At 41.9% G+C, this 17334-nt stretch overlaps 1 protein-coding gene across 2 annotated transcripts in view; it reads right to left on the bottom strand.

The window, feature by feature from the left end:
* Positions 1-17334, bottom strand: part of trpc4b (transient receptor potential cation channel, subfamily C, member 4b) — a 57812-nt gene that overhangs the window by 15996 nt on the left and 24482 nt on the right. For both annotated transcript variants that reach the window (XM_009291786.5, NM_001289881.1), the window contains 1 exon segment: positions 15776-16294. In XM_009291786.5, the coding sequence (XP_009290061.1) occupies positions 15776-16294 (519 nt within the window).

The raw sequence follows: 17334 nt of genomic DNA, 5'->3' as shown, positions 1-17334 counted from the left end.
GACAGTCAAACAATTACGCAATGCTTTTCTTAAAGGGATTTGATATGCTATAGCCAAAAATAAAACTCTGAAGTCACAGTGCCACCTATGTGTACATTAATTTCATTGTATACACTCCCAATTATTTTTTAGTCAGATCTTCAACCCAAGCTATTTGTTAGATATTGTATTACTAGTTTTTATTACAGAATATATATTAACTATATTGTAACAGTGAGACACTGGACAAGGGAGTTGAGGATCAACAGGCAGTTTATTATGAGATTCATCAATAGGCAAGGGTCAAACACAGGAGCAAATGGGTAGAGGCGGCAGGCAACGTAAACAAGGGAACAAGGCAAGGATCAAACACTGAAAGATTAGATACAGAAAATGCTAAGTGGAATTTCAATAACAAGACTCAGCAAACTGTGTGGGAATGTGATCAGTGTATATAGTCTGTTTAATCCAGAAATGCCCAAACTAGGGCCCACGAGCCAAAGTTGGGCCATTGTAACCTTTGATTTGGCCCACTATTCCATCTGAGAGGGGTGTGAGTATGACGTAGAGAGTCGAGGTGAATGCCTTTAACACAGAGATCATCATTCTAATTTGGCATAACTGTTTTTGTTTCTTTTGTTGCTGAGCAACAAAAAAGCAAACAGAAATGTAATGTTTCAATTAATTGTAATCGAATCAGATTTTTTAAAATTGTAAATAGTCACTCGATGGATAGAGGACTATGCAGAAGAGATCAGCAAGCAAATTAATTCAAAAACTGGTGTAATTTTGATCTAAATTAGATTGTTTTGATTTTACTGTAATACGTTCATTATAAAATGTAAAGAAAATACTGTATTAGTTAATATAAAGCAATGTTCTCTAGTCCTTTTTAAGCATTATTGAATAAATTAGGTAATTACTCATAGTAAATTACCCCACCCATATTTGCTTTCGGCCTATTAGCCTCGATCAAGTTTGGTTTTTGGCCCTTCATAAGAAAAACTTTGGGCACCCTTGGTGTAATCAGTCTTTTTTTAGCTATCAGCTGTTCTTGCTTGTGTGTAATCATTGGGGATTCTGGAACAGGTGTGTGTGAGGTGCATGATCGGATTTGTAGTTCATAAAGAAATAGAATTGTAGTCTGGGTGATAAGGCATCATTACCAGCCATCTGCAAGCCTGTATTACTATTGATTAAGACGTTTGGCCAAAGGAGAAATGGTTGTGCCCAACTGAGCCTGGTTTCTCTTGAGGTTTTTTTTTCCTTCACTTTCACCAATTGGTGAAGTTTGTCACCACTGTTGCCATTGGCTTGCATGGTTCTGGACTTGTGGAGCTCTTCAGTGTCTGGACTTTCAGCAGTAAAAATTAACCCACACTGAACTGAACTGAACTAAAAAGAACTTAAACTCTGAAAACTGGACTGACACAGGTTCAATTTACAATAATCTTCTATGTGAAGCTGCTTTGACACAATCTACATAGTAAAAGCCCTATAGAAATGAAGATGAATTGTATTGAACCATGACATTTATAAATTGCTTTCATAACACTTGCATTTTTTAATTAAATATTAAGTAAAAATACTTAAAACAATTAAAAATTTGTTCAAAAGAACAATAACTAAAATTAACTTTGTATATGATTAATCAGCTCATAATCTTAATTATATAATATTTAAGATAAAAATTCATACCTGACAAAACTGTATTGTTTTGTAAAACTGTCAAATTAAGCTTATATAAAATTAGCTATTTTTTTCAAAATAAAAAATATCAATAATAAAGTAGTATTGTTTAACATTATAAAGACATTTTGAATGTAATACATTTTTTTTTCTTTGTTACATTTGTTATTATAAACGAAAAATTCATAAAACAAAACATTTTTTCTTTGACATTAAAATCCCTTTTTTGTTGTCTTTTTACGTGTAAGCAAACGTATATGTGTAAGATAACTAGTAAGATAACTACAATAACTAACCTGTTGGACCTACTGGAAAGTTAAATCAACTCATAATCTTCACAATATTGGAGCTTAAAACTCAAAAATGTATGTTCTCCTCTTGCTTCTTGCAGGCATCCATTTACTATTCGTTTATTGTTTTGAAGCCTATTTGTTCTTCTCCTCAGCCTCTTCATCTTGTCTCCTGTGATCTGCTCAAAGCCATTACCGAAGCAGCTGAAATGTCAAGCGGAAGTGGGAGGGAGCTTAACCAAATTACAAACAAATGCATCCTCATTACAGCCGAGCCAGGCGTTCGGGAGGCGATGAGGTCAATCTGAGACCAGTTTAAATGTTCTCCGTCAGGGCCGATTAGCACAGTACAATCTGTCTCCAACTACAGAGGAGCAAGACTGTACCTCAAACAACCTCAACAAGGTAAAGAGGGTGTTAGAGGTCAATTTAATAGACTGATACTGAAACTGTGAAAACTAATACTGTGTCTATAATTATTGCCACCTTCTATGGTATAAATCTCAAGTATAACAATGACTAAGCATTCAATATTTCATCCTTCATACTTAGTAATCATGGTTTCATTAAAAGCTAAACCATGTTATGAATGAACAGTGCATAATTTCATAAAAAATTAAGTCTACTTAAGAGTTCCAACTCTTCCACCTTAAGAGTTCCAACACAAATCTACTAAGTTTACCTAATGGTTTGTACAAATTTAGGTGGAGTTACCATAAAACAATTATGAACTGTCGAGTTTGCTCATTTTAAATATATTACAAACAGCAAAAACAGTTGTTTAAGTGCACCTTGTTTTTAAGCAAAGAATCTAATCACTTTTTTCAGTGCATGGAATGAAAGTAGTGGTAGTCTTTTCTTATCGATTTTCGCATATTTCTGAAGAAAAGGGATTTTCAGACTGGAAAACGTTCGAGGTTACTAAAGTAACCCTTCGTTCCCCGAGGAGGGGAACGGAAGCACTATAAGTGGATTTGATTGTAAAATCCACGCATTGGGAGGTTCGGTTCAGAAGCTACTCGTCTGAAAGAGTATTGAACGGGCCAATTAAGAATGAATTGGCAGCGCAAGCCTGCGCAGGTGAGCGGCATAAGCAATCAACTGAGTATATAAGCTCACCTGGCGCCAGCAGACGCTATCCTTTTTAAGCTGAAGAGACTTTCAACAGCTAAGGGACAGTCATTATGGCGACGGAGTATAGTGCTTCCGTTCCCCTCCTCGGGGAACGAAGGGTTACTTTAGTAACCTTGAACGTTCCCCTTCGGGGGAAACTTCAGCACTATAAGTGGATTTGATTGTAAAATCCACGCATTGGGAGCCCATTGAAAGCGCCATAATGACTGCACCTTACCAACACCCCCGATGAGGAGATAGTCAAGCAAGCGTGACGCACCCACATCATGGGGGGCGCGGTCCTCCAACGTGTCCCTGGCCCTAATTTATCCTACTTCAACAGAAGTTTTACGGATTTATATATATTTTTTGGGAAGTCGTGAGCATCTAGATAATTCTAGGAAAATACGACAGTACGTTGGGAAGCGTGCAATCCCGATAGGGAGGACGCTGCGGAGGCCATCCGTTACCCAAGGGGGGATAGATGGCAGAATTTACATATGGACTAGCCCTAAAAAGGGGGAGTACGCATAGCAAAAGAGTGGTTAGCGGGGAGGGAAGTAACGGGTCCGCCCAGGGGGGGGGACTTAACCGTGGCTGAATAAGCATATGGGATCGCCTAGTGGGGACCACGCATAGCAGGCACCTTTACCCAAAACGCGGGCTGACCAGCGGGCAGACCTACAACGTAGTGGGCCAGCAAGTGACTCCTCCGCTGAGTCAGTGCTGGGGGCCACGGAGGAATCTGCAGGGCTCACCTGACGGGGAACTTACTGACAGATAAAAAGGCGCACGTATCTCCGTGTTAGGGAAAATGGCGCAGCAAGCGTGTTTCAACACCCTACCGAATTGTTTCCTCAATCACCAAGGGTTACCTAATACCCTTGAGGAAACCGGCTCCACTCGCAGATTGTAAAACCTTGCAAATGTGTTGGGTGTCACCCAGCCCGCAGCTCTACAGATGTCTGTTAGAGGGGAGCCGCGTGCGCGCGCTCGAGAGGATGCGAAGCTCCGAGTGGAGTGCGCACGCGCTCTCGGGGGACGCGGCTCATCTCGGCTCTGATAGTGAAAGAAAGGCATCCACAATCTAGTGGGAACTTATTTCGGTATGGCACTTCCCTGCTGCCGACCGCTATAACAGACGAAGAGCTGCTCAGATGATCTAAACTCTGAGTGCGGTCCGGATAATACGCAAAACGCGAACTGGACAATAAAGAAGGGCTGGGTCTGCCTCCTCCGAGGGCAGCGCTTGCAGGCTCAGTACCTCGTATTAAAACGGAGTGGTAGGAACCTTGGGCACATATCGCGGGCGGGGTCTCAGGACGTGAGAGAAGCCAGCCCAATTACAGGCACGAGTCACTGACCGAAAAATGCCTCCGGGTCCCCGACCCTCTAATCGATATCAACGCGACCAGCAGAGCTGTCTTCAGGGACAGAAATATACTGAGTCGAGGATCGAAGGGATCTGACGCGGCTTGTGTAGCGAGGGCGAGATCCTAAGAGGGCATGAGAGGGGGCGGGGTGGATTAATTCGCTTAACGCCCCTGAGGAACCGGATGATGAGGTTATGCGTTCCCACGGTGCTGCCAGCCACCGCGTTATGAGAGCGGAGATGGCAGCCACGTAACCTTGAGTGTGGAGGGCGACAGCCTGCTCTCCAACTTCTCTCGGCGTAAAGAAAGCACAACGCTGATCTGGCAAATTACGGGGGTCTTCTCAGCGAGAGACACACCATTCAGTGAATAGACTTCACGTCAGGGCATAGGCGCGCTCGGGGAGGGGGCTCTAGCCCGAGTGACGGTATTAGCCACCGCAATCGGAGGTTACCTAAGTCTTCCTCGCGTCTAAAAATCTCCAAAGATCGGCGAGGGTGCCAGGTGGTGCCCTGTCCCTGAGAGAGTAGGTGCTCTCTCGAAGGGACTGCCAGGGGAGGGCTATCGCGAGGGAGAGCTCTGACATCCAGGTCCGGTTGAGCCAGAGGGGCGCAACCAGTAACCTGTTCCTCGTCCTCCCTGACCTTGCACAGTAACTGCGCGAGCAGGCTCACTGGGGGAAACGCGTATTGCGCGTGCCCCGAGGCCAGCTGTAAGCCAGTGCATCCGTGCCGAGAGCACTCGGTCAGGGAAAGAACAACTGGCAATGAGCGATCTCGGGGGAAGCAACAGATCGATCTGGGCTTCCCCGAATCGCGCCCATATCAGCTGAACAGACTCGGGGTGGAGTCTCCATTCTCCAGGACGCAAGGCTGCTGTGAGAGCGCATCGGCTGCACGGTTGAGCTTGCCTGAATATGAATGGCGTGCAGCGATTTCAGCCGCGGATGACTCCAGAGGAGCAGACGGCGGGCGAGCTGAGACATGCGGCGAGAGCGCATACCCCCTATACGGCTGATATACGCCACCGCCGCCGTACTGTCCGTCCTGACCAGCACGTGTTGCCGCTCCAACACCGGAAAAAAACGGTGGAGAGCGAGGAACACTGCCAACAGCTCCAGGCGATATGCCAATGCAACTGGGTACCTTTCCACAGGTCCGCAGCCGCATGCCCGCAACGCACAGCCCCCCAGCCCGTGTTGGAAGCGTCTGCTGAAACGACAACAAGACTGGACGCCTGTTCTAGAGACACCCAGGCCTGTAGGAACGAGGGGTCGCTCCAAGGGCTGAGGGCGCGGCGACACAGCGCAGTAACAGAGACTCGGTGTGCGCGCGCGTGCCATGCGCGTCTGGGGACTCGATCGTGAAGCCAGTGCTGAAGTGGTCTCATATAGAATAATCCGAGCGGCATGAAGCGGCTGCGGATGCCATATGCCCCAGGAGCCTCTGAAATAGTTTTAGTGGGACCACTATTTTACTGTCGAGCTCTCTCAGACAGTACAGCATCAGCTGAGCGCGCTCTCCGGAGAGGCGCGCTGCCATGGTGAACGAGTCCAGCTCCAGCCCGAGAGAAGAGATCCTCTGCACGGGGGCGAGATTGCTCTTTTCTCGGTTGACTTGAAACCCCCACAGGTGGAAGTGCCAGAGCACTTTGTCTCTGTGCATAATCAACTCTGTGCATAATCAAAAGAGAGGGCAAAATTCAGCCAGTCGTAAAGAAATTGAGTATGCAGATGCCCGCGAGCCGAAGGGGCGCTGAGGCACCCTCCGCGGGCTTGGTGAGGACCCGCGGAGACAGAGAGAGCCCGAAGGGGAGGGCTTTGTATTGCCAAGCTCGACCTTCAAACGCAAACCGCAGAAACTGTCGGTGGCGAGGAAGAGTGGAGACATGGAAATACGCGTCCATCAGGTCTAATGCTGCAGACCAACCCAGAGGACGAACGCACCGGAGGATGCGCTTCTGCGTGAGCATTCTGAACGGCAGCTTGTGCAGGCAGCGGTTTAAAACGCGCAGATCTAGGATTGGCCGTGACCCACCGCTCTTTTTGGGCACGATGAAGCGTGGGCTGTAAAACCCGCTCTCCATCTCGGCTGGAGGGAGCGGCTCGATTGCATCCTTCGCCAGGAGGACAGCAATCTCCTCTCGCAAGACAGGGGCGGACAGGGGGCTGACCCTGGTGAATACACACCCGTGACTTGGGGGGCCGTTTCGCGAACTGAATCGCATAGCCGAGTCTGATTGTGCGTATGAGCCACCGCGAAGAGCTGGCCCGCGCTAACCAGGCAGGCAGAGCTCTCGCTAATGGACTCATCGCTACAATCGCTGACGTACCAGCAGTGGGGCAGCGCGGAGTGGGTGTGCTGATCCGGGAAGCTCGCGGGTCCCACGGAAAAGCTGGAGGTGAGATATTTGCTCTCACTCCAAACCCACGAGGGGTGGGAGAAAGGAGACCGTCCTCCCAGCGCTCGTGAGCTACTGGCGAAACGCACCGAATCTGCAAGCTAGAAAGCATAGCGTCCCAGACTGGCAGATTTCGGGGTGTCACATCTGGGGAAGTGAAAAGTGCCCTTTCATAATGTTTTCATGGCAGTAAAAAGTGCCGTTGGAAATGGGGCCCCGCCCTCCAGCGGGGAAAGAGCAAGTTCCCTCTTCTCCAGATGGCCTGTCCCAGGGGCGCTTCGCGGTCCGTTGCCGGACTTAGCGGCGTTCTGGGCAGGGGGGCTGCCTGCTTCCGAGGTGCCCGACGCGCTCGCTTCGCCGGAGGCGTGTGCGGGGGCGGAGCAGCTCTCGTAGGCGGGCGCCTTCGGCGAGGAGCAGGTATGAATGGCACGGCGGGCGGAGCGGGCTACGGACCGCCGATAAGACATCACCCACCAACTGCTCTCTCACCGCCTTGAATTCCTGGGTGAATTCACAGACAGTGTCGCCGAACCTGGCTGGGGATATGGGGAAGTCAAGAAAGCGGACTTTGTCGACTTTGCGCATATCAGCCAGGAGTGGCGCTCCTGGACCACTAATGTGGACATCGTCCTCCCCAACGCACACGCAGCGGACTCAGTAGTCCGAAGCCCGAAGGGGGCGAGCGGGTCTGGATCATCATCGGACAATGAAAGCCCACCCTCCGATGCCGCGGTGGACATCTGGTCTCCGGTGTCATCGGGCGTAAGGGCTACCATCTGTTAGACGGATCGCTTCCCCCGCCCGAAGCTTGGATGGAGCGCTTAGAGGAGCGGGAGGTCCGCGGGCCCGTGGGCGACGGATTATCTCTCGCTGAAACCCTCAGATCTGCCCGAGTGCCCGCTGCAGAGCAGGGGACAACTGGGGTGGTTCGCCCTTTTGCAAAGGCTAACCGCGATCTTGCGCAACAGTCATGGCATCGCAATGACGACATGAACTGCCCGCGAGCAGCGCATTAACATGCTGGACCCCCAGACATGTAACGCAGTGCCCGCGCCCATCATCCGAGGACAGGAAACCACCGCATCCAGAAACGCACAGTCGGAGCGCCGTCCTGATAAGGACGTGCTGCACGACTGTGTTGCTCTTTCTGTGAAGTTTGCAACTTTATACGCACCGCTCTGGAGGACCGGACCCAAAGAACGCCAGGCAAGGGAGAAACCCAGCTCGACCGTCTGCCACTGCGTGTACACACTCTGGACCGGGAGAATGCTCTCGTTCGCTCAGAATCGCTGGTCACAGCAGGAGGAACCCTCATCGACTCGATCAGAAAGTCTCTGAAGCGAAAAGGATAGCGTCTGCTGGCGCCAGGTGAGCTTATATACTCAGTTGATTGCTTATGCCGCTCACCTGCGCAGGCTTGCGCTGCCAATTCATTCTTAATTGGCCCGTTCAATACTCTTTCAGACGAGTAGCTTCTGAACCGAACCTCCCAATGCGTGGATTTTACAATCAAATCCACTTATAGTGCTGAAGTTCCCCCCGAAGGGGAACTTGAGTTCATCAATAGGGAACTGATCATTGCTACACCTTATTCTCAAATTATTCTAATTAAAGACTACATGGTCATTTGAATTAACAAAAAAGAAAATAATTCATCTGAACGGATAAACATTTTTGTAATAAATACTGCAATTACAATAACAAGATTATAAATTTTATTATGAATTAATATTATAATTATACCTATAAAGGAATGTCATTTGAGTGCAAGTTAAGATCAAGCTATGGAATCTTGAGTAAAATTAAAAGTGGCCATACACTTAAAGCGCTTCACAATCATGAGGGGGGTCTCTCCACACCACCTACAGTAGCCACAGGACAACGGCGCCAGTGGGCTTACCACACACCGGCTATAGGTGGAGTAGAGAGTGATAGAGCCAATTCGGTGGATGGGGATCATTGGGAGGCCATGATCGTGAGGGCCGATTGAGGGACATTGGCAAGCTCCACAAAGAAATGCCAACTGATCCCGCTGAGGCTCAAACCAGCAACCTTTTTTGCTGTGAGGCGACATCACTACCCACTGCGCCACCGCGCTGCCCTCAATTTTAAACCATTAAACATAAAATTATAAATGCTTTACCTCCACAAAACACAGACTACTTTGGCCATATCTTCCTCTGATTATTTGCAAATTTTATACAGACCCTTATCAGACTTTATGCAGATGCAAGACCACCATGTCAATGTATGTTTGTGTTATACAAATTTTAAACAGCCGGTGCATCAAAGCACATGTTCTGTTCAAAGAACGAAAACTGCACTTGTCAGTCAATTCACATCAGAGTGTTTACAAAGAAAATGGGGTGATAGAAAGCATGCTGCATCTGATCTGATGTCTGACCTTACAGCAGATAGTGGATATCCACATGCACACTTTAATTGGAGACACTCTAATAACATTTACAGTAACAAGATTAGTGCTGGTGTGACCGCCATTTCCAATAATAAATTGACTGCTGGAACAAATGCCATTTAATCTGAACTGAGTCTAATATAATCATGGGTTGATAAGAGTATAACCAGTGGAGGTTTAAAGAGAGTCACATACAGTAAGCAAAGCAAACATCTTGAAAATAACATCCTAAGTGTGCAATGCCTTTGAATATCAAATAAGGGCAAAACATTCAGCAACATGCATACATTTCCAATGCATGTTATCAATTCATTATATACATTCAAAGGCATAATTTTTACCCTTCATGTGAATGTTTGTACTCTTTTTTTTAAACATAAAGTGGTATTTAAATGAAAGTAAATATATTTATTAACTAATTTCTAATCATTTATTTATTTTGTCCTTGCCATGATGGCAGTACGTAAAAGGCTTTACTACATAAGTTAATTAGGCAAGTCATTGGATATCTTTAGCCAACTAAAAAAGCAATAGAGGCGATAATATCGAAGTTAAAAGGCTATTGGTGAAAAAAATTAAAAAAGCTTCTAATTCAAGCCAAACTAAAAGAAATGTGATTTCCTTCTGAAAAAAAAATACTGTTTTTTCCCACCCTTTTCTCTGGTAAACAATACTAAAGTAAGTCAAAAATAGTATGACAATTGGATGGCTAATAATTTTGCTTACTCACACATCTAGTTGTTTCTGATATGAAGTTAGAATTTATAATGCGCCCATTCGAATTAACAGAAGATAAAGCCAAAAGAAGACAAAATCCTATTATATAGTGAATGGAGGCACGAAAACTCACTTTGGGTAAAAAAATAGCAAAGACAAAACCCTACCTCCATTTCACATACCACAGCAAAATGCAAAAACAAACAAACAAACAAACAAACAAACAAACAAACAAAAAACAAACAAAAACAGTGTATAAAACCCTATTTAACCCACTGACAGCTCTTCAGCTCCAGAGTTTAATCACATCGTTCCACATTTAATATTGCTCATGTTCAGAATCGAAAGATTTACATGTTTACATTTGGAGAGCAGCAATTTCCTGAGGATCTTTCAGTCCATAATATTGAAGTGATATTAGCGTACTGTAACTAAATCATTTTGACTAAGGTATGTCTTTAAAAACTGAAAGAGTAAGGCTGACGATATTAACTAACTTTGCCTTCTAAATAAACATAAACAAAGAACACTGATCACACACTTACCAAATCTGTAGAGACAGATCAATCAACACCCACTGGAACAACGTCTTTTTTAAAAGGAGACAAGCAGCAAATCTGTATTTCACCATTTCCAGATGCGAAAAGCTCTCGGATAAAAAAAAACTTCTCTTACAAACATTTTTGGAGCATGTTAGCAGACCAGCTGCGCTCTCATAGCAGGGAATTGAAAACAAAACTTTTGTTGCAGTACATCTATAAACGCAACACTGATGACCCATGTCTCCAAACAATTCTTCCTTCACTTGTTTTAATTACAGTTGGAAACACAAGGTGGCATCTCTCTCTCTCTCTCTCTCTCTCTCTCTCTCTCTCTCTTTCTCGTTTTAACAAGTAAAAACAGTCTTCAAAGCTATCATGCATAGTAATGAAGTTGCACCTTATACACAATAGAGCGTGCTGATTGGTTCAAACCAAGTCTATCTCTTGAATTAATGATGAAAGCTCAAAGATGTCATGTTTAACCCACTGGTACAGACAGCCAATCTCCACGCTGGTATTTAAACAAGGATCTCATGGCTGTGATGAGCTTCTAAATTTCTTTTTAAAACGGAAGTATGAATTTGTTTGACGCAAATGCAACCAATTTTCACTTTTTTTGTGAAATGTATAATGTGTAATGAGTCCTAATAGCGTTTTTAGCAAAAAAATGTGTTATTTATTGAGAAATGGACAGAAATATTGATTTTCAAAAGTGGTTGTATTCATTTATGCTGAGCACTGTATATCAATTCTAGTAACCATTTTTATATTTCATTTGGACATTTATGTTTTGACATAACTGAAATGTTGTGAGGTGGACTACTTTCTATCCAAGCCATGAAATGTGAATAGACTAAATTCAGGAGGTAAAGTAATTAGTGGTTCTGAACCCACACTACAAGCTGAAAGTGGATCTGACTCCTCACACCCACGCCACAGTATACCAGCGCGGGTCAAAAGGGCTCCTTTTATGAGATCTATACGGCGCCGAGGCATGTGATGACCACGTCAACTGTGAAGAAAATGACCAGATTCTTAGTTTGGGCTTGTAACACCTCAGTGCTTTTGAATTAACGTACAATGGAGGCTTGAGTTTCAACTGGCGCCCCTCAGTTTTTGCTAAGAGGACCTTCTTGGCCATATAATAGACGTGGGAGTTAATTTGTCCTTAGCTCAGTCAGTCTTGGGGAAATCACAATCGGCAAAGCAGTAATTAGCTTTTTAAAAAGTTAAAAAGTCTTTGATCCAAAAAGCACAAAAAATATTTTAGCTATAAGAATAAAATCTATAATTGTCAAGGTGTTATACAACAAAACATCAAACCACATGGCATTTATCGTAAGGACAATAAGAGGGCAACACGATTGAAAAAAGGTCTGGCATATCTGAATGTGGGTAAAACTTTATAATTACTTTCATACTATGAATCCTTTATTAAGCATTAGCAAATAGTTCATTCATTATTTGTTAATCATTAACTACATTAATAGACAATTGTAAGCAGTATATAGATACAAATGCTGTATTCTTGAATTATAAGCAGATTACTAATGTGCTTAATAGTTGTATTTTCATACTTTATTACTTATTAATTGTTCATTATTAAATTAAGTATTTCATTATTTACAAACCATTTGTATTTAAGAGTAGCTGGTGGCTTTTAGAATAATTCAGAATGAGTTAGTAAATAATGAATAAACTATTCAAATCAACACATATATATATATATACACGAGTAGCAGTGCGATATGGCTGTATATCGGCACTTGTGGGAGGCGTGCGTTGCCTTAGTGCCCCCACCAGTGCCGATATACAGCCATATCGCACTGCTACTCGTGTGTATATATATGTGTGTGTGTGTGTTGATTTGAATTGTTTATTCGTTATTTACTAACCAATAAAAACAAAATCAAACATGGAGAGTCTCAAAAACCCTTTTGTATGAGGAACTACTTACTTCCGAATTCAAATCACAAGCTGACAGTTAAACAGTTGAGTGTGCATCTTTTAAACTTTAGATCTGTAGTGTCTGCTTTTTGCTGGCTGTGTATATATATATTTAAATATTAACTCAACTTCGTTATCTAAAGTGAGGACTATTTATACTTTATAAATCCCTTTTAAATGATGATTAAAGGCTTAGGATCAAATGACCAATAAATGTTTGCAATCTTATCCAAAAAAATAAAATTACTGTAAACTTTAAATAATCACTGAATAACAAAAGTGTAAAAATACAATTAGCAATAAATACAATTAAATAAAACTGGTTAAAACAACAACAATATAATAATTTAACAATTATGATACAACATTATAAAGTTATTTAGCTATGTTTAAACAGTACAGTAATTTTATTTTACATACATTTGTCATTTGAAATACAGTTTCATTTGTGTATCTTCAAATGAATAGAAATAAATAAAGTTGTTTATTTTCTTGTTGTCCTGTTTAGAATACAACTGACACTTTAATTGTCGTTTATAAGGGATTTATAAAGCATAAATAGTCCTCACATTAGATAAGGTCATAAAACTGGATGAAGTTGAGTTAATAAAGCATTTATTAAGATGCAAATTACCTATATTCAATTCAACTAATGCAAGTATTAGTGTATTAACATGCATTAACAAGTATTTGCTAAGCATTTGCCTTATTTTTTCAATTTCACTTCATCTTGCACGTAGCTTTTTTTTGGACTATTTTCATTCTCTTTATACACACTTCATACTTTTTTGTTGTCTATGCACATTGATTACATTGATGTAAAGGGGCAGTGAGACTTTGGCTGCATTTCTGACATATCAACTCAAAAATCAAAAAAAACATTCCATTGTGAAAACAGCATTTCCTAATAAACTACACTGTAAAGACATTGTTATTAACAGGTTGCGTATTTTGTGATTTAGAGGTGTTTTTCGTTTATTTTCGGGACTTGTGGAGCTGCGAATCGATGGATTTGCTCTTTAGTGTTTAAACCACACTGAACTTAACTAAACTGAACTTCAACTCTGAAATCTGGACGTTACTACAATTACTTTGTTAAGCTGCTTTGACACAATCTACATTGTAAAAGCGTTAAAGAAATAAACATGAATTGAATTCAATTGAATTTGCGGTTGTGAATTGCATTATGGGAGTTTTATTTCTGCTTTGTTGACTTTTGATTTTGAAAATGCTACTCTACAGTTTAGCAAAGTGACTTTCATTAACATTTTAGTAGTCTTAGACAAGATATTGTTTAACCCCCAGGGGTCTAAGAGTGTTTTGGGGCCATAGAGAAGATTTGACATGCACTGACATTTGTGTTGTTTTCAGTATCTTAAAAACATTGATGGCTAAAGTGTGATAACGTTGTAAACAGCACCAGCTTGGCTACAATAATACCTAAGCTGCACGTTTGTATGTGTTTGTGTTTTTGAAAAAGAAACGTTTATGCGTGGTTAGTGAATAACTATAATTTTGAAGTCACTGAAACAAGGCCGTGAAACACATAGAGAACATTTGTACACAAGACAAACAATATTTGTTTTCAACATGCACTCGCTGCATTTCAAATTGTAGACACTTCAAGCTTTCTATTGATATGTGTCTCATGTCTGGGTGTTTTGTTTTCACGGAGTTTTAGCGCATTTTACTGACACGTTTCTAAAAACAGTTCACAGAGAGAGAAAAGACAGATTGCCTACACTGTTTATTATCCTTGTTTTGCAAGAGCAAACACTTTTGTTGCATACCTGTCAACCCTCCCTTTTTTCCAAGGATTCTCCTGTATTTTACAGTTCTATCCCGCTATGATCCCGTAAAGGTATTTTCCCGTAATTCTCTTGTGTTTTCAGTCTTTCTCTGAAGGGTGGCAAATAAACATTAAAGAGTCAAGCCTCCCTATACACAACCTATACCGCCGAACCGCAAGGGGCCGCCCCTTGCTCTTACATGTGAGTCTGTTCTGTGCTTTCACTTTGTTTAGGCACAAAAACACGTTGAAATAAACAAAAAATAGTGCGATTCCCTTTCTTTTTATTACAATTGTCATCTCCTGTTCCAATGCAATCCTCAAAATAGTCATATAGAGGTGCATGACTGTCAGCTGACGTGCTCCATATTGACAAACAGACGCTGTTTCCCAAATGGATTCGTACTTGGGATTTGAAGCGGAGCAAATGTCAAATGTCTGGATTTTAGGTGCGTGTTTAAACAGACATATACACATAATTAATAAGATTAATATCTAAAGATGTTGATCTTGGTGAGTTTTTTTAAACACAAGTAATTTTGTCCTAAATGAGCATAAACAGTTAGGAAAGCAGTCGAATGCTTTCATTTCAAAGTTATATGTGTGCAGTTTTCAAGTGACACCTGTTATTAAATGTAATCGAATGAAAAAAATCTAAATAAATCATTCATTCGTTGCTCTTTAATTAGAATATGTACATTGTACACTGAAGAAACGGCAAATGAGATTTGATTCTGTTTCATTATAATAGCTATTAATTTTAATAAGCTGAACTGTTTGCTAATTTATTTGCTGCTGATGTATACTATTTATTTTTTTGTAAATAATAATAATAATCATAAAACATATTACTGACAGTTCAACTGTTTATTTACAGTAAAACAGCTCCAAAGGAGCATAATTAGTCTTTTTTTTTTTTTAAAAAGAGGTCGGGGGAATCCCTTATTATGGTGGGCATATCCCTTATGTTCACACACCAATGTTGACAGGTATGGTTTATTGTCATTGTGAGTGTACCCATTGAAAACTAGTTACCTAAAAGATTCGATTGACGTATTGATCTTATCTGTACGATCAAAACTGAAAGTGTAATTTAAGTTCATTTCAGCTTTATGAGGTAAAAACTTGTCCAAACACGTATACGCGGACCCCTGGGGGTTAAAAAAGTAATATTTAGAGAACTAAGTTAGTAAAATAACAGAAAATGTCCTGGCAGCTTAATACCAAGTTTTTGCACTGTAATTTTTGTACTGTAGCAACACCAACCCAGAAAATATATCACTTCAATCTATTGAAAATTTCAATAAAAGTCCATTAAAAAAAAAAAAAAATCAACATCAAAAGCTTTTGAAAGAAAGATCAAGGTCCCATAATGCAATTCACAAGCATAAATAAGTACAAATAAATCACAAAATACAAAAAAAACTGTCAATTAACCGATATTTTTACAGTGTATATCCATTAAATGTATCAAAACCGTTTTTGGGATCAATGATAAGCATCATAAAAGCGAACTGTACCTCTTTTTGTCTGTATTTGATGGCTAGTTTGAGTCGAGCCAGCTCATTGTTAGCCTCGTCCTGCAGCAGATTCATGTCATCCCGGAAATTGAGGATCAGCTCCAGCTCGCGCGAGGAACGAGTCTGATCCAGGAGGTCCTTGGCGAAGTGTTTACACTGATGCGAGAGTTCCTCGTATTCAGCCTTGAACTCATTCTCTACTTTACTGAGCTCCTGCAGCTCCCAACTGAGCTGGAAGGCGGTGAGAAAAGGATCTTCGCTGGACAGAGCGATAAGAGAAGGGCTAGCCAGGGCCTTGTATATATTCAGCCGGGAGCGGGAGTGTCTCAGACTGTCCACATCCGAGCTGGACACACACTCCACACAGTTACAGCGCACCTCATGTGGCTGAGGAACTGAGACTCCTTTCTGAACCAGCATCTTAATGATCTCGTAGTTGTTGGTGTGAGCAGCCAGGATGATGGGGGTGATGTCCGGAGTGAAGTCCGAAAACTGCTTATCCAGCAGGATGGGAGGCACCTGGGTGAAAAATGGAAAAGATTGCCAAAATTAAGGAAAATAAGCAATTTTGACGTTGAGCTTAACAATTACAATATTTATTGTGATATAATAGCATTTATACAACAGTTCTGTCTGCTTCTTAAATCTGATTGGCTTATAGCCGTGCAATATTCTGCCAGTAACAGCACTCGTACAGCCTCTTAACCCTTCACCGTTCTGTATTACTCCGCCCACATCCAGCAACAAGCAGAGGACACACTACAGTTTGACAAATATTGCAGCTGTTGGACAACATAATGTACTTTTGAGGCTTTTTTAGTGGAGAATGGATTTGTTTAGATTGCAACTAGTTTATTTATACGGATAGTGCCTGTTTTAAATATTTATAATTACTGAGAGAAATTATAATTTCTGTCTGCGACAATTAGCCTGTCTTTGAGAAAAGACGCCTGACAATGTTCATCCACAAGATTGGGACAGAGACCGCTTAATTTCAAAATACAGCTAATCAAATCATTATTAAACAGGTAAATGACATTCTAAGTTGATCTATCTCTTTGGTATGTTGGAGTACTGTATTTATAACATAGTAATATTGTGATCTCCCGATTGCAACAGAGAAATACTGGGAGATAACTCTGTAGACTGAGATGGCATTTCATGCCGTTCAGCCTTATAATCTTAGAATGTGAGCAAAATCAGCTTTTTTGTCATCACTTTAGACATTGCGCTAAAGAATCATTCAAATACACTAGCTCTAAAGTTACGTTGGCGAATTAGTAATGGCTTCTGCTGTTCTGACATCAGCTGCAGATGTGAATGAATGGCGGAAGAAAGTAGTTCCTCTTACAAAAGGGTTTTGAGAATCTCTGAGTTTGATTTTCTTTTTTTATACACACAATTATGCCGTCGAAGTGTTGTATAAACACAATATCACACTCGTACCACTCGCACTGCCATTACATATTATGATCATTGTAAAATTAACATGCATGTGTATGTACGGCAATATTTATATCAGAGATGCCCAATCTAGGGCCCGCAGGCTAAAGTTAGCC

The sequence above is a fragment of the Danio rerio genome, chromosome 15, assembly GCF_049306965.1.
Source record: "Danio rerio strain Tuebingen ecotype United States chromosome 15, GRCz12tu, whole genome shotgun sequence".
Lineage (NCBI taxonomy): Eukaryota > Metazoa > Chordata > Actinopteri > Cypriniformes > Danionidae > Danio > Danio rerio.
Note: the sequence above shows the minus strand (reverse complement) of the source record. Positions and strands in the feature narration are given on the sequence as shown.